This window comes from Scomber scombrus, chromosome 18 (assembly GCF_963691925.1).
Source record: "Scomber scombrus chromosome 18, fScoSco1.1, whole genome shotgun sequence".
Classification (NCBI taxonomy): Eukaryota; Metazoa; Chordata; class Actinopteri; order Scombriformes; family Scombridae; genus Scomber; species Scomber scombrus.
In genome coordinates this window covers 15,487,198-15,515,149 of record NC_084987.1, presented here as the reverse complement: position 1 = coordinate 15,515,149, position 27,952 = coordinate 15,487,198, and the positions used below count along the sequence as shown (strand labels likewise).

At 39.3% G+C, this 27,952-nt stretch overlaps 2 protein-coding genes across 3 annotated transcripts; one reads left to right on the top strand and one right to left on the bottom strand.

The window, feature by feature from the left end:
• Positions 1-27: 27 nt before the first annotated feature.
• Positions 28-19,704, bottom strand: LOC133999105 (TOM1-like protein 2). Of its 2 annotated transcripts, XM_062438262.1 has the most exons (15): positions 19,646-19,704; positions 14,947-15,031; positions 13,377-13,455; positions 12,787-12,936; positions 12,016-12,150; positions 11,774-11,935; positions 11,454-11,570; positions 10,267-10,400; positions 9,854-9,896; positions 8,408-8,579; positions 7,775-7,889; positions 7,071-7,146; positions 3,445-3,504; positions 2,878-2,914; positions 28-2,766 (listed from the first exon to the last, which is right to left on the bottom strand). In XM_062438262.1, exons 1-15 carry the CDS (start codon positions 19,695-19,697, stop codon positions 2,621-2,623), a joined length of 1,563 nt encoding a protein of 520 aa, XP_062294246.1. In that variant the 5' UTR covers positions 19,698-19,704; the 3' UTR covers positions 28-2,620. The 2 variants fall into 2 exon arrangements, with proteins under 2 accessions (XP_062294246.1, XP_062294247.1); XM_062438263.1 differs by lacking the exon at positions 3,445-3,504.
• An 890-nt stretch (positions 19,705-20,594) lies between these two features.
• Positions 20,595-26,137, top strand: drc3 (dynein regulatory complex subunit 3). Its single transcript, XM_062439294.1, has 12 exons — positions 20,595-20,757; positions 22,522-22,638; positions 22,790-22,956; positions 23,070-23,216; positions 23,361-23,480; positions 23,563-23,675; positions 23,779-23,953; positions 24,116-24,247; positions 24,407-24,477; positions 25,363-25,483; positions 25,798-25,929; positions 26,042-26,137. Exons 1-12 carry the CDS (start codon positions 20,595-20,597, stop codon positions 26,135-26,137), a joined length of 1,554 nt encoding a protein of 517 aa, XP_062295278.1.
• The last annotated feature ends 1,815 nt before the right edge of the window (positions 26,138-27,952 follow it).

Sequence of the window (27,952 nt, the reverse complement as noted above, 5' to 3'; positions counted from 1 at the left end):
ACCACAAACAATTGTGAGGTAGAGGTCACACATTGCTAGTGTTTTATTGGGCAGTTACATACGTGGATCAGGTCAAATAGATTTCTGACCCTTATTAATGGCAGCAGACGGCACAGCCAAACAGACACGAGACGTCCACTAACAGAAAACAAGTCTCTCTTCCATGTCTAAATGTTTGACTCTTCAGTATTAAAAGACATTCAGTAACCATTTTAACAAAGCCAGAATTTCGAGGAATACATGTTGCAATCAAGACTAAAGCTTCATAAAAGCAAGTAACACAGTACACTCTGTTACAGGTCCAGAGATACATAACATAACACAGAAAAAATACTGAAGTTCCCTTTAAAAGGACCTCCTGTTACATTTTAGTAAACATCTCATTTCTGCTTGCCTTGTTTACTTTTTCAAAGTGGACACAGTGGTTGATTGTAAATTTGATGCTATTATCTCACTCAGTTACCTGGCAAATTTATTAAACTTACATAACCATATGTAACCATACAATTTGAAACAAAGTTAAATTTCATTAATCATTACTTTTTTCCACTGAAATAAATTTAAATATTTAATCATACTGATTATGTAGACAAATATTTTTTCAATATCACTGTTGCATCTACGTTAACAAATATAACGAACCATGACTATTTCTCTCCATAATTCAACAAGTAATGTTGATGCATGATTAGGCTTTTACTACTTGGGAGGAAATTCAAATGTACTGCCTTGAATTGACAAGGCTTTTGGTCTTTAATGGACTGAAAGAAAGAAAAAAAATCTTTGAAGAGCAGAGCAAGGCTAGAACAAACCAAAGCGTCAGCAAAAGAGCTGGAATGAATAGACAGGATTGCTTTTTTTGCCTCAGTGTGATCTTAAGTACACCAAAGACTCATTACAGTCAGTGCTACTTTTCTGAAATCAGTCAATCACAGAAATGCTTGGAGGCAGCTCTAACAAGAGCAGATGAATCATGAAAACACACCAACAATGCAAATATGTCTTTGTCTGCGCAAATCAAAGAAAGTACAACTGTGTTTGAAAAATGTTCAATAAATGGGTACAAACATGATTTTTTTTTCCTTTTTTACATGAGCTATAAAAATACAATCAGGGGATGAAATAATACATAAACCTCCCTGCCTTCTTGATATTACTATGAGCCAATACATTTTTAACCAGATACAGAAATATTTCTGTATTTTGAGGTATATAGAATACATAGTATAGAGTATGTGAAGATCTACCTATATGAATACATCCATTACAATAGTGCATTATTGTAAGCTATAAGTTTTGTCTTTTACATGATTATGATGCCGGCGCTAATGCATGCCAATCATTTAAATGCCATATTTTTGTCTTGTATCTTCATGTAATTTCTATTATTTTTTAAAACCTTTTGAAATCGTATCTTTGAAATTCAATCCATCCACTTCTATGAGTGTGTTTTGTGAACGAGTGCTTGAATTAAACAGTTAAAAAAGTTATGTGCAAAATGAAGTCAATCTACAGACCGTTTCCCATCCCCTAGAAAAATAGTAACCATCTTGTAAACACAAAGGACAAAATACAGATTTGTTTTTGCTTCAAAGTGCACAGACATTAATATAGCAGAGGAAGGAAAATGTTCATGATATCATAGCATTTATAACACTTGAACGCAATTATTGTTCAACAGGTGAAATTAAGTGCTGATTGGTCATTAAAGCCTAAATATTCTTTGGAATGGCTAAATGTTTCAGGAGCATACTTTTTTCAGCTAACTTGTTGTAGCTTGTCAGGAGACTGAAAAGACTGATGGGAAATATTGCATGGGCACGTTCCTTCCTCATAACCATTTGAAATACATAACAGAGAATCTTAACTAGTGCTTTTTAGATTGTTTTAGTCTCTATTCCCTTTGGTTAAAGGAATGCTGGCATAAACATTTTTATCAATATCAGCTATAATTTAGCTAATATGTCGCTAGTTAGCAATGTTAGCCTGCTAACAGTTTTTTCTCCATTCTGTTTCAGTCAAACTGGGTCATAAAATGTGCTGTCATTCCACACATACCTCAGGATTAAAAACGTAACTAAAACTCTTAACTGGACTATTCGTAGAAAATAAAAAAGCATGAATCAACCATAAACACAGCGCTAGTACATAGTACAGAACAAACCATTAAAACAGTAAATGCATAAATTAGCAAGAATTAGCCGCATGTGGTCAAACATCATATAATCCTAATTTTATGCTTCCAAACTGACTTCATGCGTGGACCTGCAGTGAAATTTTCCATTAATCCCTCAGTAATACACCACATCTTTAAATGTCATCTATTAAGTTAACAAGTCCTTTGGTGGAGCGTTACGAATTAGATGCACTGCTGCGAGTACATCCCACACTTACAGATTAATACATCCATATATAGTTAAACGCAACACAGTAGTGCGCAGTGAACATGTTGGACCTCTGTATGCTAGGGCAACACTGTGGCAAGAATTACAAGGAGGTGGAGATCACTTGCTACACCACTGCCGGTCAGCGATGAAATGGGACTGGAGGGACTGTTTGAGGGGAATCATTTAGGGCGAGGACCTTTAGATGCCCTGGAGAGAGATTCTCTGAGAAGAGTCTACAAGGCAAAGAGGGCATCTTCCGTCCGCTCTGCCTTCTTGTGGGATCCACTAGGGGCACGGGCAGGGTGAGGAGGGTTAGCTCCCGGGGGAGATGGCAGAGTGTCTGCCACCTTCGCTCTCTCCTCCAGGAATTTATCGAACTCTGAAAGAAACAAATCAATTTGTCTCAGGGATGTGCAGAGTTGAATGTTTATCAGTGTTATATAAATGAATCATTATAATAAAACAGGTTTATCTAGTTGGCAGTCTGTACCTTCACTGGTCACCCCTTCCTCTGCAACATCACCTTTCTATAAAAGAAAAGTGAGAAGATAATAAACCAATTTTGGCACAAAAGATCCAAAACAGAAGTGGCTTTATTTCATCAGACATAAAAATATCAGTAAACACAAAGCATCATACAAGTCAAACACCATTCACAGAAAAATGTTGACAAATCCAGAACGTCGCTCATGAAGGATCCGTCAAACATGCATCCTTCCACATACCTTTCACAGGTGAGCGCATTAAGGAGCTTTCTTGAGCCCAACACCCCAATCACATGCATATTTAAAGGAAGATTACAGTTTTAACTATTACTTATTAGCACTATGTTAGCATATGTATGTCAGACCTCACACTCAACTGTTATATGTCAGTCATTGGTGGAAATAAAGTTACAGTGAATGAAAAGGATGTGAAGTTAAAGGAAACTCAAGCTGAAGGTGTCCAGTTATATGAGACAGATGAATGAAACTATCAAACAAAACTAAATAAAAACTGAGGGAAGAAGAGAGAAAGAAGAGCAGAAAAGTTATAAATCAAGGTAAAGAAGTCTCACCACGTCAGCACAGAGCCACTCCTCTATGTCATCCATGACAGAGGACTGCGATACGGGGATCTATGGAGCAAAGCCATGGACAAACCAAGGGGCAGCGCCAAAGCCACACAACAGAAAGACACCCAACCCCGTCAACAAAATCAAAAGTTGTAACACAAACACACACACACACACACACACACACACACAAAAACAACAAGAGGAATCACCAAAGGCTTGGAGAGGAAGATGATGAAAATAAAACAAATGGTGACAAAAAGAAAAGTTGCACTCAAAAGACACACTCGGCCCCTCTCAAGTCTGTGCTCTTTTAGTTTTAATCACGTGCAACAATCTGCTAGTCAGCTGTCTTCAATGAGAGCAGGAGTTCCCAGGTTGTGTATTGTTCTCATTAGTTCTGTAGTGCTGACATGGCTTAACAGCTGCCGACTAATGTCACACAGCAGTGTTAATTATTCCACATCATTAGTTAATTAGCAAATCGCTTGAACGTGATTAAGAGATTGATTGAATGGGAAAAGCTGAAAGCACAGGGACCGTCAAGAGGCAGGGCAATCACATGGCAGACACGTACGTGGAGCGCACTCACCACACAGGACATGCGGAGCATGGGCGTGCAGTGACTGTGATGACACAAGCCATGTCAGAGTTGATGGTGTGCGTTTATGTTTCTGGATGTATTTGGCATCAAATAATCAAGACTGACTCGGGACTGCTAGGAAAGGAAGGAGGAGCCACAACATGGCTTTGTGGATAACTATCTGTCTCCTGTGCCTATTCTTTTCTGCAAAAGTCAAGTGTGTGGCGATTGACACACTTCTGATAAAAATTCTTCTATAGTGTTTACAATGAAAAAGAATCAGCGATACTGATCATTTTCAATGATATTCACGTGTTGCATTCTATGTGACTGGAAAGAAAATACAATTTCATCCATGACAAGTTGCATTTAGGGACACTGCAAAAGTTTCTTGAATGTTTTTCTAAGCAAAAAAGGCATTGAGTTCATACACTAAGTCTTTCCTTTCAATTATGTGATGAATCAAAGTTCACAGTTGACGTCAATCTGATAGAAAAGATGAATAGAGAGAACAGAATCCTTTTCCTGAGGCCCTGTTATATGCTACAAAAACACAGGTGGGGATTTCCTCATGAGATCACAGTTAACGCAGTGAAGGAGCATTTCAAAAGCAAGACCAAAACGGTGGGGCAGTCAGACTCATTCACAGGAAGAAAAAAATAAATAAATCACCTGCATGCAACTGTGTACAAGAAAGAAAATGTAGAAGGACACTGTGCGAAGAAGTTTTCCCGAATGTTACTCACAGCGATTACACTGCTGTCAATTCAAAATGTTGTTCTTTATACTCACACATACACACTCATCATAGTCAGTTACAAATATAACAACTACTGAGGCAGCTGTTAGTTGGTTGATCTATTTAGATTGGGACATGTGAGGTTACTTACATCTAGTGTATTATGTAAGATCCACAGACCATTAGAGTGCAACTGACAAATACTCACTGCTACACAGAAGTCTCAAACATATAATTACTTATTTTTTTAAGCTTGGATGCACTGCTGATATGAGCATACACTGCTTGTTATTCTTGATTGACCTTTCTGTGCAGCGGTGGTATCTGTACTCCTCCATTGTTTTAGTATGTGAATGTTAAGAGATGGATGTAGCTGGATGGAAGCTCCTGGAGATCAGTCAAGCTCATTATTCACCTTAATTAATGGGAAAGGCTGACATCAGTAATAGGGATGGGCATGAGTACTCAAGTACTCGATTTGGACATCAGTGTTCATTGAACATATAGACTAATCACGTTTTTTTTTACTTTGGAAAAATAACATATAAACTCACCATCCACCTTATTAGGAATACCCGTGCAATCTAATGCAATCCAATAAAACAGCTCTGTTATAAATAGTACTTTTATAAAGCTTATACACTTTCAGTTTTTTTTTTGGCATTGTAAGAGAGGTTTTTGCTTGGGTGTTTTTATTTCGGACCCTATGCTTATGTTACATTTTATAGCAAGTACTCGTATATTGAAATTATTTAGAATGCCCATCCCTAATCAAAAATGGGTATAGTGTTTAGCACCCATGTCTACTGGGTAGAATAGAGGTGGGCAATATGGACAAAGTTTTAGATCATAGTTTATGTAATTTTATATCAAAACAGTTATGTATACCATATTCTGTAAATTAATTAATGAACTCCTTATAGATGAAATAACCAGAGAGAAATTTGTGTTTTTTGTTTTTTATAAAATGAATTAAGTACCAGACAAATAAATATCATTTGTAATGTAAAGATCCTGTTTCAGTATTGCGATAAAGCGGTCTGGATACTACAGTTGACTAATCTAATGTCTTATGTGTATATCGTCATATTGCCCAACACTAGAGTACAACATGGAGGTGGATGCTTTTAGGGAAAAAAACTTGTTGGTTCTAGGTTTGTTTGAGCAGTCTAGGACAGAGTGAGATGACGCTGAAAATGAGGATTATGGGTGAGGCCTGGAGGAGGTTGACAGCAGGGGGTGATAGCGAACATGACGGGAAGGGAGGAGGACACACTGAGGATGGAGTCCTCACCATTCCTTGGGTAATAAGCCAGCTGTCTATGGGCAGCTCCTGATCTGCTGGATTATCATCCCCTTTTACCCTCAGCTGAATCAACAACAGAACAACACCTTACACAATAGAAGAAAGGTAGCAGGCCCCACCACAGCATAGCACACAGTGCAGAGAGAGAGACAGACGAGAAGTCAAATATGCAAGAGGCGACTGTCACTTAGAGGGGGGGAGAAAAAACAAAAAAACTAAAGAGGGAGAACGAAAAAAAGTGGTGAAAGGCTCATTCCATAAAGATGAAATTAGGAAAATAAGAGGGGAAAAAGAAGTGACTGAACTCCCTCAAGTACTGTCATAGGGCACCTGAGGTTACATAAAAAAAAGATGGCATGTGTAATCGGTGCTGTGTGTCTGTGTGTGTGTGTGTTCAGGTTTCGGAATTATCTGTGTACATAGTGATAACCATGCAAATATATTGCAATGTTTGTTCAGACAGAAAAAGAACTTGAAGCTAGCATGTGCTTAATTATCTGTGCAAACTGATTATATAAAAGTCAACAAAAACTGGATTGACAAAGAACTGATATCATGTTTAGGAATGAGAAACTACATTTATGTTTTCTGATTGACTGATTAACCTGCTGAGACATTTTTTCCCAGAACAAATAGTGACAATTGTTTGAATGTAGAATTATTCATATAAAACTCATTCTCTGTGCTTACTTATACTATAATTATAGCCACGCTTGTTACCTTCGTAGGTACCACAATGTAAGATATTTATTTAAGCCATTCAGCACTGTCAATTGTCAGTACACACAACTACACCTTACTGTTCAAAGTTCAAATGTCACCGCACATAGGACAAATGTCACTGTAAAACAAACAGTATTACAGACCATCACATGCAGGAAGTGATGGAGGGCTGAGGACGGACTGGTAAAAGAGGACTTGTCAATCATGTAAATAACGCAGCACCTGCTTTTCATATCTGCGCAAAAGCTGTACTAAACTACATGCTTCAGTGTACTCACCCCTCCTGTGTTATGTTGTCTAACATCCAAAGCCGAGGCCAGGCCGCCCAGAGCCTGAGGGTCCTCATATTTTACACTGCACACAAACACACATATAACACAGATAAGATAACGCACATAAGCTGGTTTAGGTCAATATCAAGCAGAATAAAAATGTAAAAAATACAAAATCAATAAATGTAAACAATCATTAAAAATGAAGGAAATGTCGACCCTTAAAGTCTTTTTTAAACACTGTCAAAAACAGTAACTATACCAGTATTTCTGGTCCTGAAATTCCGAAGATCAGGAACAAATCCACAGTACTGCTGAAAATATACCAGCATACCTCAGAGAAAGTAGCCTAAATAGCCTAAACCTTTTCCTTCAGTGAGAAATCATGTCTGTCTTACTTTGTCAACCGACACCTGAATGCAACAAGTTCTTAGCAGTGAAAGTAATAGATTAACAGTTACAAACTGGAGGTATACAAAATACCTTAAATAAATAAATAAATCTATAAAGGACAATAGATACAGAAAATGAAGAGTAAATTAATGTGTCATAATGAAAAAAACTTGAATACAGTGAACATCACGGAACAACGTTCAAGCATCAAAGGGTGGATTTCTACTTAAAATATTGAAATTTACAAAACACATTACATCCTGAATAATAACATGTGAAGGTCTGGGCTCGCAAGTAAAAATGAAATATAAACATACTTTTTGCGTTGTTCAGCCAGAGAGCTGCTCCTGGTCTGGGCAAACATGTCAAAGTCATCCCGGTTGCGGCCTGGTAGAGAAGACGGGGCGCCACTCGCACTGTCTGAACCTACATCTGTAGCGAGATGGTGAGAACGCAGAGCAGAAGAGAGGATGGGCAAGAAGAAACAGAAACCAGATGGAGGATGATTAAGAAAGGTTTAAAGAAACATGACAAAAGTAGTGAGTGGATAATGGAATTAAAAAAACATTGGTAACTACATTTTCACTGCAATCTATATTGGTGATCTTGTGAAAAGTCATCCTTCACAGCATTTCTACACTCCCGTGTAGCTGACTTGACTCGACAATAAGAGCTTCAACATATCGAAGCTTTAGCCAGAATATTACAGCATGCAAACTAGAGACCATCAGGGGAGCAAGAAGTGGTGGAGAAGAGTTATGTTGCTGGGTTTATTTCCCATTAGTAGCCCGATTATGAGCCTTTTTTACACTTGACTGCTTCTCAAATGCCAAGTGAGAGTGAGTGTGTGTGTGTGTAAAATAGATTGGTGCTGGCAGCATGAACGAGTAAGTATATGGAGTGAAAAAACATTCTCCTGACAGACAGACTTGATACCATTCTGTTCGTACCAAGGCTACCAAGTGCAGAGGTTAGCGAGGCTGTGGTTGAATTATGGGCAGGGGAGGCAGCGGCCCCGGCAGGAGAGTGGGAGGGAGAGCTGGAGGTGACCCAGGGCGTGACCACAGCCGGGGAGCCTGGGCCCAGGTCTATCAGGTTGTCCTCTGAGGCCTCACTCAACATCTAGGAGGGGACAGAGACAAAGAAAGAGGGAAAAAGATGGCTGAGTGAGTACATATGAAACAACATTAATAGGCAGTTTCTGAGCTTCTAACTGGACTTCAGGTTATCATAAAATATGAGAATACAGTTCAGTGTTGTATGTAGATGGATATATTTTCAAAGCAACTGGAACTCTACAGGATTGATTACTTACACAATTTCAGACAACATAACTAATTGTGAATTGGGGTCTATGAACAGGAACGATACTGAGGGTTGAATAGGAAAAGCGCTGCACTAAATTTTAGATGTAATGACAAATTGTGTGATGACAAATTAAAGGAAAAACCTGAATAGATGAGTGGAGAAATATAACGAATGCTGATGCTTCTACACAGGTGCACTGCAGGGCACAATTAAGCAATTAATATCCAATCATGCTCCGTGGCATGTTCAAAAATGTTGAGCAGGCAGAGTTTTGACCAATTAAACACCTATGGAAGATTTTGGAGAGACGTTTTAGACAGCGCTCTCAACCACCATCAAGAAAAACACGAAGTGAGAGACTATCTTTCGGAAGAATAGTGTTCATCCATCCAGTAGAACTCAGAGACTGTAGAATTAATGCCAAGGCACCCTGAAGCTGTTCTGGCGGCATGTGGTTGCCCAACACCTTATTAACACACTTTATGATGGTTTTTCCTTTAATTTGTCACTCTTCTGTAGCAGACTTGTTAACATTTGTCACTCTGGTCATCCCAGCGCGCTGAGCTTGGATAGAACGTGGTATGGGTGTCATACTTGCCTTCATCAGCTAGCCACAACACAAACAGACAGAGCACACACAGAGATCAACAGTATGCAAACACAAACAGCTATGTGGGATGCAGTAAGAGCTCCCCCAATTCTCTGGCGACTGACTGATACTGGCAAATGTACACTTTAAATAGCAGATTGGAATTTGGTCTGCTGTGCCATCCATCTGAATTATACAATAATACTGCAGTGGATTTTGTTTGCTTTTATAATATACAGCTAACATTAATTAATATGTTTAACTTACACTAACTGGCTATGCAGACTGATTTATGTTTGAAACACCTCTCATAGCATTCTTAATAATATACAAACCACCACAGGCAAAGCAAATGTAGACGTATGATCACGGAAAAAAAGATAAGAACTTTTTCTGAAAAGATGCTTAAAGCAAACAGATATAAAAGGTATCCTAAGAGAAAATTGTGGATGTTTGATTTCTGCTCTTTAGATGCAGTGTTGCTGTGGATGATACTCACCCCATTGTTCTGCGCGGCTCTACCCGACCTGTACCTCTCGTACCTGTGAGCAACACAAGATCCTTTGAATGTTTTACCACACACTTTGTTAGGTTCAAATGCTTCCATGTCTTTCATCTTCAGAGACCTCATGAAAGAGACATTTTAACAGTTTGAAGCGGCAGAATGCTTAAAAAGAAACAGTTATGCACAGTGCTTCATAGCATATCTCTGACATTGTGATGTTTGGACTTGCTCAAAATGTGTTCTCCAGTGCGTTTTCTCAACAAAAAAAAAAAAGGCTTGGTATAAATTACAATTACACCCTCATCTCTAAAATCATGGATTTTGTCCTGAAATGGAGTCTAGTGAACCAGCAAACTTCTTACAAGTTCTAACAACAATGTTCTGATGCGGTTAATGATTAAACGTACCTCTCATATCGGAGGAAAATGTTGTTGAGGTCATCATTGACATGCAGCAGCTCCTCAGTCACCTCCTCATTAGACACACGTGAAATCAGCTCAACCACTCTCTGCTGCATAGCCCTGCATGTCCTGTTCAGCTCCTACAAATATCCACAGACAAAAAATGTAACTACCCACGGCACAGACCCGGATAAACAAATAATTTTGTCTGGCACATACAAAAGCAGCTCCATTTTGACAGAAAATTAATTGGACAATCTCAATGTACTGCAAGTATATTCTTTACAAAATAAAGTAGATCTTTTTTTATTTCTATGTCAGTAATTCAATGTTTAGCTAGTTGGAAATATTTGCACAACTGCTTTAAAACATGCTTGAAAGTTTTTTCTGTGGGGGTTTGAAAAAGAGAGAAAAAGAAATAAAGAAAAAACATAAAAGTCACAACAGGTACCATATCACTATTACAACTGGCACAAGTTCCTTTTAGCACACCCAGATCCTTGTAGCTGACACAAATACCTGAGTGGATTTGGCCTGAGGAGATTAAACTCTGCATGAGTTTCTATACTACTGGTTAACTGCCAATTCCAGGAATTTTATTGCAGCCAAGTGGCTCTTGATTGTGGATGAGATCAGCATTTTCTCTGATAACTAAAGACGCTGCTCCCCCTGGTGGCTGCAAAAAATTACAACACTTCACAGTTAAAATACCATGTTGGAGAGCATGTACAGTATGAGGGAATTTGTCAAGTATTCTGCATGAAAAAAGAGCTCAGCAGTAAGATATATATGACTCCATGTGTCTTACTGAAAATCCTGGGTATGATGGTGCCACCAATTTGTATGAATATGCATTTAAATCTCTATTGACACTGCTACATTGGAGTAATACGGGGCAGCACACTGTTCCATATATTAAGCAAGCAATAAAGCCTATTGCAGTGTTTTGTTTTAGAGTAGTGGTGCTAATATGATGTCTTGTCAGACCCTTTTATATAATAAACTAACTAATCAGATCAATTGTATGATAAGATGTATTGATATGTTAACAAATGTTAAATTAAATTATGTCCATAATTAATCCATGTTCTGCTGTTATTAACTCCTATGAATGGGTCAGGCACAACATTAGCAGTAATATGTGATGTTGTATGTATTTGGTTAAGATGGACCTCATAGTGTGTTCATCTAACCTGCAGCAGTTCCAGGTCTGAGGCATCTTCTTGGCCGGGCACCATCTCTGTTAGCATCTCTGACATGACTTTGATGTTTCCTCTCACTACATCCAGCTCACTACGCAGCCGTGCAATCTGAAAGCATAGACGGTTGAAGCTCATTTAAAAACAACAATCTGCAATGCAGCAGGTGTTCTTGGACAGTCATGACAAGTAATCTGCTTTAAATTATGCACTTAAACTGTGGATAAATCTGCTTTATCGGCTTCACTTTACATGTAACAACTGCAGCAACAAGTTAATATCGTTGGTCAAAGGTTGCTGTTGCTGCCTCTCACCTGTTCAGGGGTTGCTGTGATGGGGCTGGGCATTTGGGACACCTGTGTGGCAGAGGTAGGGGCCGGGGCCGGGGCAGGGGCAGGGGAAGGATTAGGAGGCCCTGCAGCAGGTGATGCAGGGGCTAGGTACTTGATCATGGCTGGATCCACCTCTGGGGTACCCTATGAGAAAAAAGTAACCCAACAAACCATTACTGTGTGCACAAGAATATGTGTCTGTATATGTATTTCTATCTCTTTACCCTCTGTGGCGTGTGGATGGGAGACAATGCATCCAGATCTGCCATCGGGAACTCAATGCCTTTTCTCTTCAGTTCCTCGTATATGTGGACCACCCCAGTTAGATCGGGGCTACTCCTGAAGGCGTCAGCCCAGGCCTACCACAACACACACAAAGACATACAATACACATTAAACAATAAAAGCATCAACAGGGAAAATAATTCCCGAATGGTGTTGATACTTAATATCCTTAAAAGCAATAAAGAGTCATTTTATATCACAATATCAGCACAACTATTTCATTCCTTTTCCTGTTTGCAAATCTTTCACAAAAAATAGAAAAAAACCCTAACCCTAACCCTAACCCTGGTCAAGGAGCTTCACTTCCTCCCAGACATCTGCTCTCTGATGGCGTAAATAGACAGAGAAAAGGATAAAAAGACTAAAAGAGGAGTGTCCCTGGGGTCTCCACTAAATCTCTATAAATAATTAGAGGACAGCGGGAACAGAGATGGAGAACACCACCTGTCGGCCGAGGTGACCTCGGGTAAATGGATAGCACTAGAGACTGCGGCCTGTGGTACAGCACCTGGGAAATAGAGCATACTGTGCCCACCTGGGAAGCCAGGTTTGACGGGGAGCTCTACTGACACACCGCCAATGTATTATAGTAATGTCTGAACATCAACAATATGATTTCATGATGGAAAAAACTTGATGTGCTCCTGACTGAAAGCCTTTTGTAACAACAATTATAACGACAATTTTAACATGAAGTACAGCCCCAATACCTGTATAAGAGACAGGACTTTGTCTTGTACAATGGTTGGAGGATTGGTTTTCGGGGAGATGATTTTGACCAAAACACCATCAATAAAATCTCTGTTGGCCACCTGGACGTGAAATCTGTGCCCGCAGTTCTTCACACACGTCTCCAACACCTGCAGTGAGTGAGAGGATCAAACACAGATAGAAACCTGAGGAATAAAACTGCAGAGGAGGAAAGTTTGTGTGCGATTATCAGGCAGCTATAAAAGACTTTGCTCTCTTTACAGGGGATCTGAGGCCTGGATGCTTTCATCACGCAGTGGAGGCTTTTAACTAGCAGAGCCATTAAAAGACATGGGTGGATGTGAACGCGGCTCAAAAAGCACGGCTGCTATAAACGAAATAAAAGATGAGCCATATCAGATGGATAGAAAACAGCCTTGCCAGTGGGCTGAGGAGGAGACACGGCGAAATAAAATAAAATGACCAAGACGGCAAGATCTGAAGTTTTTTATGCAAGGTGCAGTCCTTTTGCATCAACAGCACAGGCATGGTTACATCATATGAATTTAATGCCAGGTTACATTAAAAAACAATTAAAAAAACTTCTTACCATTAGAGCCAGCATCACTTCTCTATAATTCTTGTTACCACTGAGTCTTTTCTTCAGTGCCCGCACAGCATCTTTTGGCCTAAAGGGAAACAGAGGAAAAGATAAAGCTGGATAAAGCACCCCAGCTGAGCGTCGGCGTTAACATATTTGATTTTGCTGGAATTAGGGATTTTCTTTGCCGTGACAACAGATGCCAGTCGTTGTGTCAGTGTAACTGTTTGACGAGGACAGAGAGAAACCGTCACACCATCTGTTTCTCTTCTTTTCTTTCTGCATGACTATCTGTTTCTCCCGAGGCAAGATCAAAGCCATCCATGCACGAAGAGTTCAGGTTGGCTCTCTGCCTCATCTTACCCGATGAGATGTAATAAGCCTTTATGAACTCCTTCGTGAGCTACTGTGATTGATAGAAATGGATGGAAGTAGAATATAATGTACGATAAAAAGCTTTGACTGTGACATCCACAGCGTGTTTCTGATTATCTGTTATAGTTGACTTCTGTTGTTTTTTCACTTTTGGATGGCTTTTTTTATTCTTTTTAAGTCGTTCTCAGTTCAGGAGAATCTCCTGAATCTCAAACTCTGGAGCTGACCAGACTTCTTCTAACATGCTGAACATCTTGAGGACAAGACGTTCTGTGTTCTGTGTAGCTGAATTCCGTCACACACTTTTCTCTCTCTCTCTCTCTCTCTCACTCACTCACTCACTCACTCACTCACTCTCACTGTATCTCTCTCTCTCTCTCTCTGGTAGTGTGTGTGTGTCTTTGAGTGTGACAGAGAGGGGCCCATGTCGCATGCCGAGACAATGACTGCTTGTAGGCATGAAGAATGTGACAAGCTAGGGAAGAGAGAAGAGGAAAGTGCTGAGGGGACAAATGGAAACAGACACACTCCTCCAGAAAATGATTTTTGATACTCCTCCTGAAAAATACTCTCTCTATATTAAATGGACTGATTAGAATGCCGTACTGTTTGTTAATGAAAAACTTTTTCTTTTGGATACATTAACCACAAGTGAATTTAATGCCGGATGAAAGTAAAGTCTGCAAAGTGCTTCATGAATGACACTTTGTTTTATTGCACATGAGAATTTTAGATCACAATTATATACTGCTGTGCCAAACAGATTCTTAGCCTCTGAATTTGATTTCTAAATGCTGGAGAAAGCCGAGAAAACTCTGCATTCATGGGAGTGGTGGAAAATGCAATATTGTTTCTTATTGCCTCACATTTACACAATCTGGGTGGTGTCTTTTAAAAACAGCAGACTCTACATGTTTTAATATAGAATGCTGACATAAGATTTTAATTCATTCATTCAATCTGACATCTAAAGGAAACAAACGACTTTCTGTAGTGTCTGTTGGTCAAGAAGAGTAGTCAGTGTATTATTTTCTTGAGTCACTCAGTCAGCCAGTTTGTAAAAAAAACAAAGAAGGATCCATTACAAACTATTGTTGGAACACAAGAACCAGAGGTTTTTCCAGACCAAAAGGCCTCACTAGTCCTACACACAATGCTGATGATGTGAGATACAACCCAATAATGACTAATTTTCAGCGCTCACCCCTCGTCTGTCTCATTTATGATATCACAGATCTCCATGTTGAGGGTCCAGTCTTCATTCTGTAGGCCTCCATCTGTGGCCCGCTCTGGAGGAAAACACAAAAAGTTTTTAATGACACTAAACTGTAGTACAATAATAAAACACAAATTAACAGTATCAGGTTTTACTTAATTTAATATGTTCACACTCAAAATAACTTCAGTTGAAACCAGGTCATACCGCCTATAGAGAGAAACATCACTGCCTACAGAGAGTTTAGGTTTAGTACTGTGGGGACACAGCATACCTCAGTATTATGGTTACTAGGTGACTTAAACCAGCACTGTGGCTGGCACTGAGCTAAAATTTGATTTTTGATACCTGATCTACTGTTTATATCCTGCCAGCTGTCTCAGTAGCAAGCGTGATGCTGCATTTTAGTCTGGCTCAGTTGTCGCCAGTACTTGAGTCGACACACACTAATCAAAGTATCCTGTGGTTTACATAACATTGAGGGTGAAAAGTGTTGTATAAGCAAGTCAGCATGTGGTGACAGATTTTAGTCTCTGATTTTTATTCACTTTAAGTACAAACATTTGGTGGATATGGGCAAAAAGAAAAGTGGACCACAAATTATTGGTCATCATCTTAAAATGTAATTCGGAAAGCTGTGTCCACACAGCATAATGACTTACTTATAAGCATTTCATTGCGCTGTGAAGCTACTTTTGAAAATAAATACAATGTCAGGATGCCATACAAAACTTCTTCAGCTGTTTCCTATTGAAATAATAAATTCTGGTGAACATAAATAACCAAACTGGAAATTAATCTCTGGCAGAGATCATGAGATCAAAGATGAGACAACTACGAGGCTTTTTTAAATTAGATTTAGATTTTACAACACTATCTCCAAGTCTCATTACCAACCCTTATGTTCTATAAAATATCAGCTGCCACCTGTTGCTCCAATGCATCCAACTCTAGTAAATTATCTGAAAGAGTCAAACAGTCTGAAAGTGGAATGCTAACATCTCAGTGGAAAGTAAAGCTGATTGTGGGTTTGATGTGGATGTGTACTCAGTCTTAATAGTCGTGGTGTAACATCTAAAAAACAGAAGCCACACGAGACCCACTTTCCTCTTCACACTCCACCGTACCATTTAATATCATTTTGGCTACAGCTGGGAAATAATGTGATCCAGAGACTGCGAGAGGTTACGGTGATGAACTGGCATTGCAGTCATCACTGCGCTCCTCGCTCTGTCTCCTCCTTCCTCTCCCGTGCACCGGAATCCATCCATCATGTCTGTGAATGTTGCTATCTTTCAGGATCGCAGTCGTTTGCGGTGGGATTCACAATAAAACAGAGGATGATTTTCTACTGAAGGAAACTGTGACTAGTTTCCTATGACTGACACTCAATAGATTCTCATTAGATGATTCTTGAGCTTGGACAGTAGGAGCTCCTCTCCCTGAAGCCCAGAGGCCCCAAGCAGGCTGTCATGCCCAGGCCACGAGCCTCTCACTGAGCCGTGTTGCCTTCCTTTTGGGGAGCTCAACATTGGACAAGCATGACAGCCATGGCTTATTCATGCTCTACCTCCTCTCTCTTATCAACCTGTCGAAGACTGAGCACTAGGAGACTGGTAAAAAAAAAAAACGTATCTAGAAAAATAGACATCAGGTGAATATCAAATGTGCAGCATTTAAATTCACTGTGCTGTGTCTTGGTGAACAACGTGTAGAACATAAGATTGGAAGAATTAACCAGCTACTTTCTTTGGGATACCCAGTGTAATCTCTTCAAGTGGATTGTCAGGTCCAAAGTAGGGTAAATCATAGGTGGCAAGAAGAGGACGAGGTTAAAACAAAATCTGACCTATCCATGTGAGATGGACCAGAGCGAAACTGAACAATCGGCGCCTTGCTAATGAAGTTAAATGCCCACTGAGTGCATTCATTCATGGTGTTGTGTCAACCCCCTAAGTCCTGGGAATGGACACCGCACCAGCGAAGCCAGTCGATCACATGGCTTTAACAGTGGCAAGCTGTGCCTCGCACTGCCAACAAAGCCGCAAATCTCTGTCCCTCTCTGGCACCATCTTTCCACCTTTTGTCCTTTTTAAGACTGTCCCCTTTCTCTGCTGTCACTCTTTCTACATGTCCTTATCTTTTGTCAAGAATTAGTTAACTCTCCTAAATTATTTAAATACCTCATCAATAACAAAAAACTTTGATACAAGCTGCTATCCAAAAGCTGGTTATCTTAATGTTTATTCTGGTCATAGAACCAGAAGATCTTTGGTAAAATAATGGAAGCAATTCTTCATTAAATTTTAAAATTTCACTTTTACAATATTATGCCATGGGCTATGTGAATACTAAAGATGTACACAAATGACATTCAAGGAAGTAAAAGAGGACAGAGTCACCTGATCTATAGACCTGTCTATAGACTCCCATACAAAATAGCTTCATTATTGAAATATTTAGTATATTTCCCCCTTCACTTATTAATAGCACTTTTAAGCTTCCTTTCAATTAAATCTGGCTAAATCCACTAGTGCATACTGACAGAGAGCTGGGCTTTATCTCTCTGCACTAATAGCCTCACATCAATATGCTAGGTTTTAGGGCAGAAAAGTGGTAGAAAAGTGGAGCAAAGTGGTCAAAGTGGAAAGGATAAAAAAGACCACTGCTTAAGCCTCCCCTCATGTAAAATAACAACACAAAGATATAAGCAGATGACAAACACTTGTACACATTATTAATCATCTGTCCCCTTCTCAGTCAATTAGGAAATGAAAAAGCGCGACAAAGTTCTCGATAATGTATCCCTCGTCAGCTGTTCTCTGTCAGTCCCTCTCACATTGTGTCAGGTAAGCTGATCTTTCATCCTGTTACTGTGGTAGCATACACCACAGCAGCAGCACAGCGCTGCACCACCTTGCAGCAACTCAACCTGAGGGATGAAGCTTGAGAAACAGGAGGAAAGTGAAAAAGGGGAAATCCAAGATGTGCTGCGTACAGCTCACTGCATGACCTAAAAGGACCTCTGTAGGATAAGATGCTAGAGCTAATGCTCAAAGTTGGCGCCTGGAGAGCATCTTGGATGACATGGCACACAGCAGCTGACCAGTGGGTGGTGGGCAATACTATCCCTGAGCAGAGGAAACCGTCTCCATCCAGAGCACTAGGGATGCACTGATCCTATCTTTCAGTCTATGGGCTTTGGGTATCGGCCAATTCTGAGTACCAATCTGATACCAGTGTTTAATTAATAAGCTGTATGCCTCACTGTGTGGGAGACTGGAATGATTCTTCTATGTGAACAGAATGATTAGGCTTGACTTAAACATTTCTTTCCTAATTTTGTAAGTTTGTAAGATATATATGTACTTAATTCTTGTTTATTAAAATCATGGATACCATATTACCATATATCCAGCTATCTGACCGATATCTCATATAATCAGTATTGGTGCATCTCTACAGAGCACCCAGGACTAATATTGCACGGTTATCTGTCAGTACTTGCTGTCTCTGTCTCTGAAAAACAGGTGTGTGAGAGCGTGAAATCTAACCAAACATGCATTGTTTAGAAAAAAACAACTTGCTTTACTCTCACAAGAAATGATGTAAACAACAAACGCTTGTGTGTCAGCTGTTGCATTAACTTGAAGGTAAACACAAATCAGCATTGTGAAAAAGCGATGTTCTGCTTACATCTATTGTGCAGGGGGTCATAACACAGGAAATGCTGCTGGAAATCTTTCATAACCTTCATAAACACCGACATTAGAAATGAAATAAAAATAGTTTTCAAGTTGAGAAGGTAAAGGCGACTGTGGTCACGTAAAGGTAGGAAATCCTCTAACAGACCCAAGAATGGTGGTGTCGCTGCGGACAGGAACAGAACACTAGGGGTGTTTTTGTATATGGGGTGGGTCAAATCCAGGTAATCCATAGTGGATACTTCCTCATCACTGAGTCTTACTAGATGACACTTAACTGATAAAGAAATGTACATTTTTCACAACCAGGCTACATTCACAAAACTAGATCTCACAGAAGGATTATTCTCATCGTGTGTGCCTTTCTTTCATGGTGAAGACTGAGCAAAGTATTGGTGACAACTGTTTTAGGTCAGAGGGTTGTTGAACTCTGAGCAGCTTGCAAACAATAGGCAAAGATAGATGAGACCACACCAAAGGGATGTGGTAGGCCACATGACCCCCTGCAGAACAAATATGCACCATAGCAGACAGCCTGGGTACATCCAAAGCTACAAATCAACCAAGCTGACCAAAACTGTGTGGTCAACATTGCTTGTTAAACAACTATGGAAATGTTGAGCTTTAACTTGGCTAAGGCTGTTAAGCCAAGTCACTACCCTGACAACACCATGACCTCTTTCATTTAATTTCCTTGAAAACAAGACACGTAAAGAACTCACCATTTGTTAACATAAACACAAGGAGTGATTCAGCGCAATAAACTTGTTATTATAGCGGACTAAGTTAGATAGGTTAGCTGGCTAACATTAGCTGAGAGCTCTTTCCAAGTGAATGACGTTTGCTGCGATGATGCTCGCTAGCTCGCTGTTTCCACTGGCGCAGCCTTATATCCAAGTAGTAAATACCAGATGTTAACGTTAAGTCTGTATGGTGAAACAAAAGTATCACATCAGTAATGCATATTTTCAAGGCTAACGTACCTATACACTGGCCCACGGGAGTGCTGTAGGGATTGCCTAGTAAGAACTCCATTTTGACAACAAACAATCCGCTCGGGAATGAGGCTGAGGCCCAGAGGCGGTACTATCAAGCCCCGCCTATAGATCGTTTCTATTGGACAAAAACTCCACCACTTCAATATGTATGGTTGAAATTACTGTCAGTCATATTTACCGACTGAAGCTGTATTCAACAGCATCTACACGCCAATAACTGTGATTTCACTTTAGAGCGCATCGTTATTGTGAATAAATGTACGAAAACACCAACGAAACAATCAGGCATTAATAATTATAAATATAAAATATAAATATTGAACATACATATAAAAATGTATATAATTCACATTCTTTTGAAAAAAGATGTTAAAAGAAAAGAGTGTCAGTATAGGAACTTTTTTTTAATGTTTTGCGTTGTTATTACACATATTAATAAGTCAAGAAAGTATATTTCGAGGTTGAAAGCTTACGATAACACAGTCACTTGATGGTCCTTGAACGCAGCTTTGAGTCAACCTGTTGCTATGTAACAACGTCTACATAGCAACAACAACAGAGGTTCTGAGGTAAAATACCCTACTGACGTTAACTAGGCACAAAACTTGTATTAGTTGTTTGTTCGTTTTTTAAGGAGTCTATATCAGAAATAAACATCAGTAGCTTGATTTTTAGGCTGTCATTGATTGGTAGTATAAGTGTGTTAACGTTCACGCTAATGATAATTGTCTGGCAAATATATTATTCAATCTTATGATGACGTTAGCTAATGTTACCATATAGCTACACTATTAATTTTCTTCTTGCATTGTCGTGTGATATCATCTTTGGCTTAATAAAATTCCTTTCCAAATACAAAGTTTTACCTTCCTCTCTCCTCTGTGCGGAGGGAAAAAGAGAAGTCAAGTGTGCCTCCAACCCTAGAATCTGCAGGATGAGTGAGCAGCGTCCTGATAAATTTGAGCCCATTTTGATGGATGAGGAGATCCTGAAGGAAGCAATAGAGAAGAATCGTCCTAAAGATGCGGCTGGGCGTACTGTCAAGGTGGAGGGAGTCACCTTTAATGATATTCCTACACTATGTCTGCAATTCAGAAGTAAGAAAAAACATTTTTCAAGTTGGTCTTATACCCTTATATTGTATTCGTTTTTTTGTTACACAGGGAGTCCTGCTGGGTCTGGTGGACCCATTGCATTTTGGGACTTTTAATTCAACATAATCAAACTTTTTTTTGTTAAAATACTCAGCAGATCTTTACTTCATCCCAATTGCAAATAATATAAACAACACATATGTTAAATTTGTTCCCTTTACCTTTGTTAAATCACATTTATGAATAGAAATGTCACTCGTTGTTTGTTTTTTTATTAAAATGCAACAAAATAACAAAATGCATCATAAAGCAGGCAAAACTAGAAATCAACACGTACATGTACAAATTAAGGACGTTTTTCCAAAACTAGTGTTTTATTTGAATTTGATTAGAAATGTAACCTAACATCTGTCTGAACAACACATTAGCCCCATTGAACACAGCCATTTTCATACTAGACTATACCATACAAAAGGTGCAGAGTTTCACTGTGTGTATTGCAAATGTACTTCTTGCACTGGGTGCATGTATATTGTGTTTTTCTGTCCATCGTGGGTCCACACACTTCACAGTGCTTCTTTTTGTTGCTGGCCACAATCTAGAATAATGAAAAGCTTCTGAGCTGGCTGATGCTCATCCTCCTCTTCCAACTCAGTGTCAGACTCTGAATTTTCAGAGATGTGATCTTCACACTCTGAAATTTCATCCTCTGCATCGCCATCTAAACTTTCTCTCTCTTCCAAAATCAATTGTAAGGCAGTATGAACAGAGAATCGCTTTGCCATCTTGATCAGTTGTAGTATGGAACCACGCTGACACAGCTATTTATAGTGTCAGGTCCCCAAGATTGGTTCCCACTAGACAGAGGGTGAAATGTGTGGGAATGTGGGTGCAGATAGTGTTGGGTACTCCAATTTTGCAACCTTGTGCGTGAACAGGTGGGTGCACCTGTTCCCGCACTCTCCTTCTCTCTCTCTCCTTCTCTCTCTGTCTCTCTCTCTCTCTCTCTCTCTCTCTCTCTCTCTCTCTCTCTCTCTCTCTCTCTCTCTCTCTCTCTCTCTCTCTCTCTCTCTCTCTCTCACACAGGCCCAGAGAGGAGGAAAGGAAAATGAGGGTGCACAGGATCTTTTACACACTTTCACTAGACCCGGGTCCAGTGGACCCGAAGACCCTATATGTGATATAAATGTGATAGGGGGGTATACAGGGGGGGGGTTCATCGAAAATGTTTTCTGATTCATGTTCCTCACAGAAAATGAGCCAAGGCCAATGAATCTTAGTTTGAAAAAATTATTATTTGTATCATTTTTCTTAAGCTAAAAACTGAAAATGGGTCCCACAGACCCGAATACCTTAGTTAGGTGCCCAAATGATCACTGAAAAAACAGCCAAGGTTTTTCATCCCGCCCTTCATAAATCACTGTAAGTGATGGGGGCCAACATTCACACAGTCCTCCTTTGCAAAAATTTAAAAGTTTATCTGTAATATGACGCTTCAGTTGTCCAAATGATTAAAATTAAGTAGATATCTTTCAACGTTACAGACTGTGTGGACACAGTGTGGATCACTTACATTGCAGGGATCTTTTATTAGTCGGTATGAACAGGAGGAAGGATTACAGTGAGGAAAACCTCATTTAGCGTTCATACAGGTACCTGACTGTTTTAAGACAGACTTCAAAAACTGTGAACCTATCCTTTAAGTTCATTCGGTGTATGAATTTGTATTAGGCTCAGGTATTAAGCTAAGGGATTGTTTGTCCACAGGCATCCTGAAGATTGACCACCTTTGGGAATTCACATGCTTAACCAAACTTGAATTGAACAACAACCTCATAAAGAAGATTGAGGGTCTGGACTGTCTGCTTAATCTGACATGGCTCAGTAAGATTAAGTTTTGTATTTATATTTTTGCTCACGCATTCTTGTGATTGTTGCATGTAGACAACATGGCATGATAGGCCTACAAAAAGCTTAAAATAGCAGCCCTGTAATGCCAAGTAATCATGACAGTCAATGTTAATGTGTCTTTAAGATCTGTCGTTCAATAGCATCGAGAAAATTGAGGGTCTGGAGTCTCTGCGGAAGCTAGAAGTGCTGAATTTGTCCAACAACCGAATCACTGTGATTGAAAACATGGACACACTTGAGAGTCTAACTCTTTTCTGCCTTAAAAACAACCTCCTCGGACAGTTGGACAATGTAACAAAATTACCTTGCATAAATCTGCCACACTGTAACATACTGCATTTATATGGCAAGTGACATGTAACATTTGTTCACTTAACCTAATGTAAATCTAATGCATTTCAAAGGTGCTCTATCTCACGAAGTTTAAGAACCTCTTCACCCTCAACCTATGTGGTAATCCTGTCTCTAAGGAGGATGATTTCAAAGTTTTCATTACTGCCTACTTCCCAAACATGAAGTTCCTAGACTACCGATATATTGATGAGAAGACAGTAAGTATAAATTGTGTTGAAGTAAGTCTTCTGGCTTTAAGCAAAAGTCATTTTTATGGCTCTTTTTCTTTTTCTGTGGAAATTGTCCCCAGGGGATTTATAACTTAACTTGTACCAATAAAATCACGTTTGTTCTATGTGCAGAAAAAGGAGGCATCTATAAAATACCACTACGTCCTTGAGAAAATCAAACGTGATGGCTTGCAGGCGCAACAAGCTGCTGAAGCTACACAAAGACAGGAAGCTGAACTACAATTACACCACGTAATATAAAATTCACGTTTGGTAACGCAGTCCACTAAGCTTTTATACATGCTGTGTCACTTCAGTTTGATCTTTTTTACAGGATGCATTTGTGGAGTTCTTGAATGGGTCTTATCTGTTTAAAGACATGCTCAAAGATGATCTAGAGGCAGACAAACTACACCACCTGCCAGGAGTGGCTACTCTGCTTCACGCATATCCTTTGCTGCCGTGACTTTCTAATCCATATTCGTGTGTATTTGATGACCAAAAAAAATCAGCTGAAATCATGCCAGGAATTCCTTGACCCTAGTCTTACGTTTGAGCATCAAATGGTGGAGCTGTGTATGCAGCTATTTGAAATAGGCCTGGCTGAGCATAAGCGGAGACAAACAGAGGTGAACTCCTTCTTCAGTGGTCACTCTGAAGCTGTGCCGCACTACCAGCACAAAGCATCACAAATATTGGTAAACTTTGAGCAGCAAAACAAAGAGGTGAGCTATGAGGACCATAAATACTGTTTTAGAAAGACTAAACTACTTGCTCTGGGTCATTGTCATTGAAATGTATCCAAACAAGTCAGTAAATATTTTACTTGGAACAGGCCTGTTGTGTATTATTGATTAATATAATCTCCCCTGATGACACCTTTCTAGAGATTAGAAGAGATGCAGCACTTAACAGAACCAGAACTACTGAAGCTCAAGGTCAATCAATGCAATGATGAAATCAACCTACTCTGTAACAACCTTACCATGCTGGATTTTCAGCTGGTCAGCCAGCTGGAGGTAGGTGTGTGTATACCTTCTGTACTGTATATTATATATTATATATTATATATTATATATTATATATTATATATTATATATTATATATTATATATAAACACTCTTTTACTGTGCTTTATTTTGACATTTCCTCACAGTATTCCTGCATATTCATTTCAGGATATCACCAAAAAGTTTGACATCAACATCTCAGAAATGGTTGGGAGCTTCAGTGAAACAGCTCAAGGGATATATCCTTTATTTGACCGTGCATCTGCCTAAGAGCTCTGAATTATTTCCAATAATACTGGTTGTCCAGGCAGAACTATTTCTATTATAGGCTTACTGTACCTTACCCACACTTGATCCCCCTCACCTAGGGAAATACATTTCTTTAAATCCAACTTGAATTGAAATACAATTCATTTTCATTTTTGTCAGTAATCTAGTTGTGTTTAAATATAAGCATTTGGAAAATACAAAGTGACACATGCAGAGTTTAGGTGCAAAATGATCAGTCATCTAATTAAAGATTCCCTCCTGAGATGTATTAAGACATAAAAATACTCTTCTCAGAACAATAATGTGTGTCTGATAAGTTTTTTTCCACAAAAAAAGTATAATTATGACTTTAAAATCCTTAAAATATAATGTAATCCTTCTCTCTCATTAAAAATGCCAAAATCTATGAATATGCACTTCAGCACCTGTCGAAGCTTTAAGTTTTCTCATCATTCTTGTAAATTCAATATTGGGACAACAAGATGTGGCACATCCAATGAAACGTTCACAGGTGCTGGATCAAAAATCACACTAAAAGCAGGAATCAGACACAAGAGGAGAAATAAAACAGACAAACAATCTTCATAGTGTACAAGTCAAATTGAATATTGGACCAGGATTGGATTTCAAAATAGTTGTAATGTCATAAATCCTGTTTATAGCCCGATCACTAAAATGAGATTATCAGTGAGCACAGACAAACTTTCCACTTTCAGCAGATGAATGTGGAAACAGCCTTCCATTGTCAACACTTAACATACATAATTCTGCACAGGGAAACACTGTATAAACAAGGAGAAAAACATATTTTCAAGCAGAAAGGGGCTTTAAGACTTTCCTTGACACAATCATACATTTGCCCAATGTCGAGATCTGGAAGATAACTATAATGAGAAGGTGAGAGAGATTGCTGTAGCCACTCTGGAGAAAGTAGCCAAGGGCAGCACAGAGGGCATGCCAGATGATGTTAGAATGGTAAGTGTTACCCCTTTGAGACCAAACTGGCTATTCAAAATATGATACAACACAGTTACCATGGAATCCTTGAGACATAATCGCAAATGTTGATTAGCATTTCTCTCTCAGTTCTGCTCTGTTTAAAGTGGGATACTTGAAAATGACTGTGTAGGGTGTGATTGTACTACATTTATAAAAGGTTAATAAATAAATGAATACCAGAGTTTAGCAGAATAATAGCAGTCTAAAGTGAATGTTGATGATAGCGAATAACCTGCAACAACAGTGTGGTTTGGATATGACATATTTCTCACCTGTGTTTCTCTGTGTAGCTGTTTACAGACAAAGACACCGTGATGGATGCACTGACCTCCGGCCACGATAACCACCTGATGAAGATCAATGACCGAGAGACTCGGTTGGTTACATGTGTCAATGCCTGGAAAGTGGCCCTCGTTAAAGGGGTAGGAAGCTGAAATTACATCAAAACAAGGTGTCCTGGTTTATTTCTCCTCGCCTCTTTGTTTCACAGATTTGTAATTGTTTGCTTTTTGTCTTTTATATCTTCATTTACAGATTCAAGACAAAGAACTTAAGCGGAGCCGCATGCGCATCTCAGGCATCCACCGATATATGGACTATTTGAGGGAGCAGTTAGAAGAGCTCCAGTAGTATCAGTGAGACAGTACAAGTACAAAAAAATGGAAAAGGAACATTTTTAAAACCTGTACAAACAACAGTGACAAATTCAATAGTGTCCGAGTAAACATATTCCTTATTTTCTTTTTCTATATTTTCCATACCCAATAAAAAAATTCTGAAATAATATGGAAAAAGTTTCTTTCATGTTGTTGGGTTATATACTCATTCACACCTAACATCAACCGTATACATTTTTCTATGCATTGTGTCTGGAAACCAAACAATCAGCCCATTCTGAAAAGGCACTACACTTGTTTCTTCAATTAAATCTGCATCTTCTTTGATGAAGTAATAAGCCTTAATCAGTAGAGGGCGTTATATCTCTGCTATATGAAGTAAAGCTGCAGTAAAGCCTCCAGGCTCTGTGATCTCGTCATACAGTGTGAAGGTGAAAGTGAAGGGTCCTCTTCAGTTTTCAGAAGGTTTAACAGAGTAAATACATGGAAATTTGCTGTCAAGTTGTCTGGGTAACATGTTAAATTCTGTTATGAAAGTTTTCACAAAGACAGAAACAGACATAGATAGGGGTAAAGGGATGTGTATAGGTTGTAGGGGCTAAGAAGGAAGAGGGTAGAGGATAAGGGGGTAAGGGTGTAGGGGTTGAAGGTAGAAATGAGGGTGACCTTTCCTCTCTCTTTGCTTTCTCCATCTCCTTTTCCTTCTTCTTCATCTCTTTCTTTTCTCTCTTCAGGTTCCCCTTCTCCTTCCTGTCACCTTCTGCTTTCTCTTTCCTCTCTCACTTCTCATTCTCCTTCCCCTGCTTCTTCAGCCTCTTTTCTGTTTCTTTGCTTTCTTTTCTTGCTTTTTCATCTGTGTATTCTCTCTATCTACCATCAACGTGACCTCCGGAAAAGTGACAAGCTTGCCAACAACGTATCATTTAAATCAAAATGATCAGGTGACGTGGTGCACCTGAAGTACAACATTTTTCAAAATCGGGCACGTCATCTCCTGCTCCATTTGAATTTCTTTGTGGCTCCACTGCTCTTTGTCCTTTTCAATGGAGATCTGGATCACACTCTTCTCCATCTCCTCCCATAGAGTCTCCAAGTTCTCTTTCATAGTTTTCAGCTCTGCAGCTGCCTCCTCCATCTCACTGAGCTGGTCATACTCTGCCTTCCAGTATTTTGTGACCCTTTTGGGCTCCATTTCTTGTAGGCACAGGCTTTCCTTTAAAGAGCAGATTTCTTTCGCTTTATCTTTGATCTTTCTGGCCAACTTGTCTTTTTTTTAACTGGCTCTGGTGGACTCAACCATCTTCACCAGGCTGTCCATGTCATTCCTTGACATAAACAAAGTGGAGACCAGAGTCTATCTGCTTTCTGAGACAAATATTTTCTGACACCAGCTGCTCATTTTCAACTTTGCTTTTCAAAAGGGCTCATTTCAGGGCATCCTATAGATAATGCTGGGAGTATGTTTGTTTTCTTGCACTCCTTCAGCAAGGCTGTCCTGTCTCTGACCTGTCTTGGGCCATGTCTGTCAGCAGCAGCAGCAGCAGATGTGTGCTTGTCCATAAGACTGACAAATTTACATGCAGTGTGTAGGTAAAAATACTGTCCTGTACACCTTTAGATACACACAGAAAGTCTTTCATTTTTATACTAATTGACTCAGTTGAATTAAACTATAAAATGTGTTGTAAAAGACTGGATGAATAAGGGTACTTTTTCATACAGACGCTTTATAATTATTACATCTTAAAACAAACACAACAAAATATGAATTTCCATCCATCAAATCATTCCCCCATCTAGGCTATTATCTTTCACTGTTAGAATCCTC

Excerpts from the sequence above, each read along its gene's own strand:
- LOC133999105 (XM_062438262.1), bottom strand. The coding sequence starts at position 19,697 with ATGGAGTTCTTACTAGGCAATCCCTACAGCACTCCCGTGGGCCAGTGT. Across the intron at positions 12,937-13,376 it reads AAGTGATGCTGGCTCTAATG|GTGTTGGAGACGTGTGTGAA; the intron begins GTAAGAAGTTTT and ends CACTCACTGCAG. Across the intron at positions 8,580-9,853 it reads GAGCCGCGCAGAACAATGGG|ATGTTGAGTGAGGCCTCAGA; the intron begins GTGAGTATCATC and ends GTCCCCTCCTAG.
- drc3 (XM_062439294.1), top strand. The coding sequence starts at position 20,595 with ATGAGTGAGCAGCGTCCTGATAAATTTGAGCCCATTTTGATGGATGAG. Across the intron at positions 22,639-22,789 it reads GCTTAATCTGACATGGCTCA|ATCTGTCGTTCAATAGCATC; the intron begins GTAAGATTAAGT and ends TGTGTCTTTAAG. Across the intron at positions 23,217-23,360 it reads GATATATTGATGAGAAGACA|AAAAAGGAGGCATCTATAAA; the intron begins GTAAGTATAAAT and ends TTCTATGTGCAG.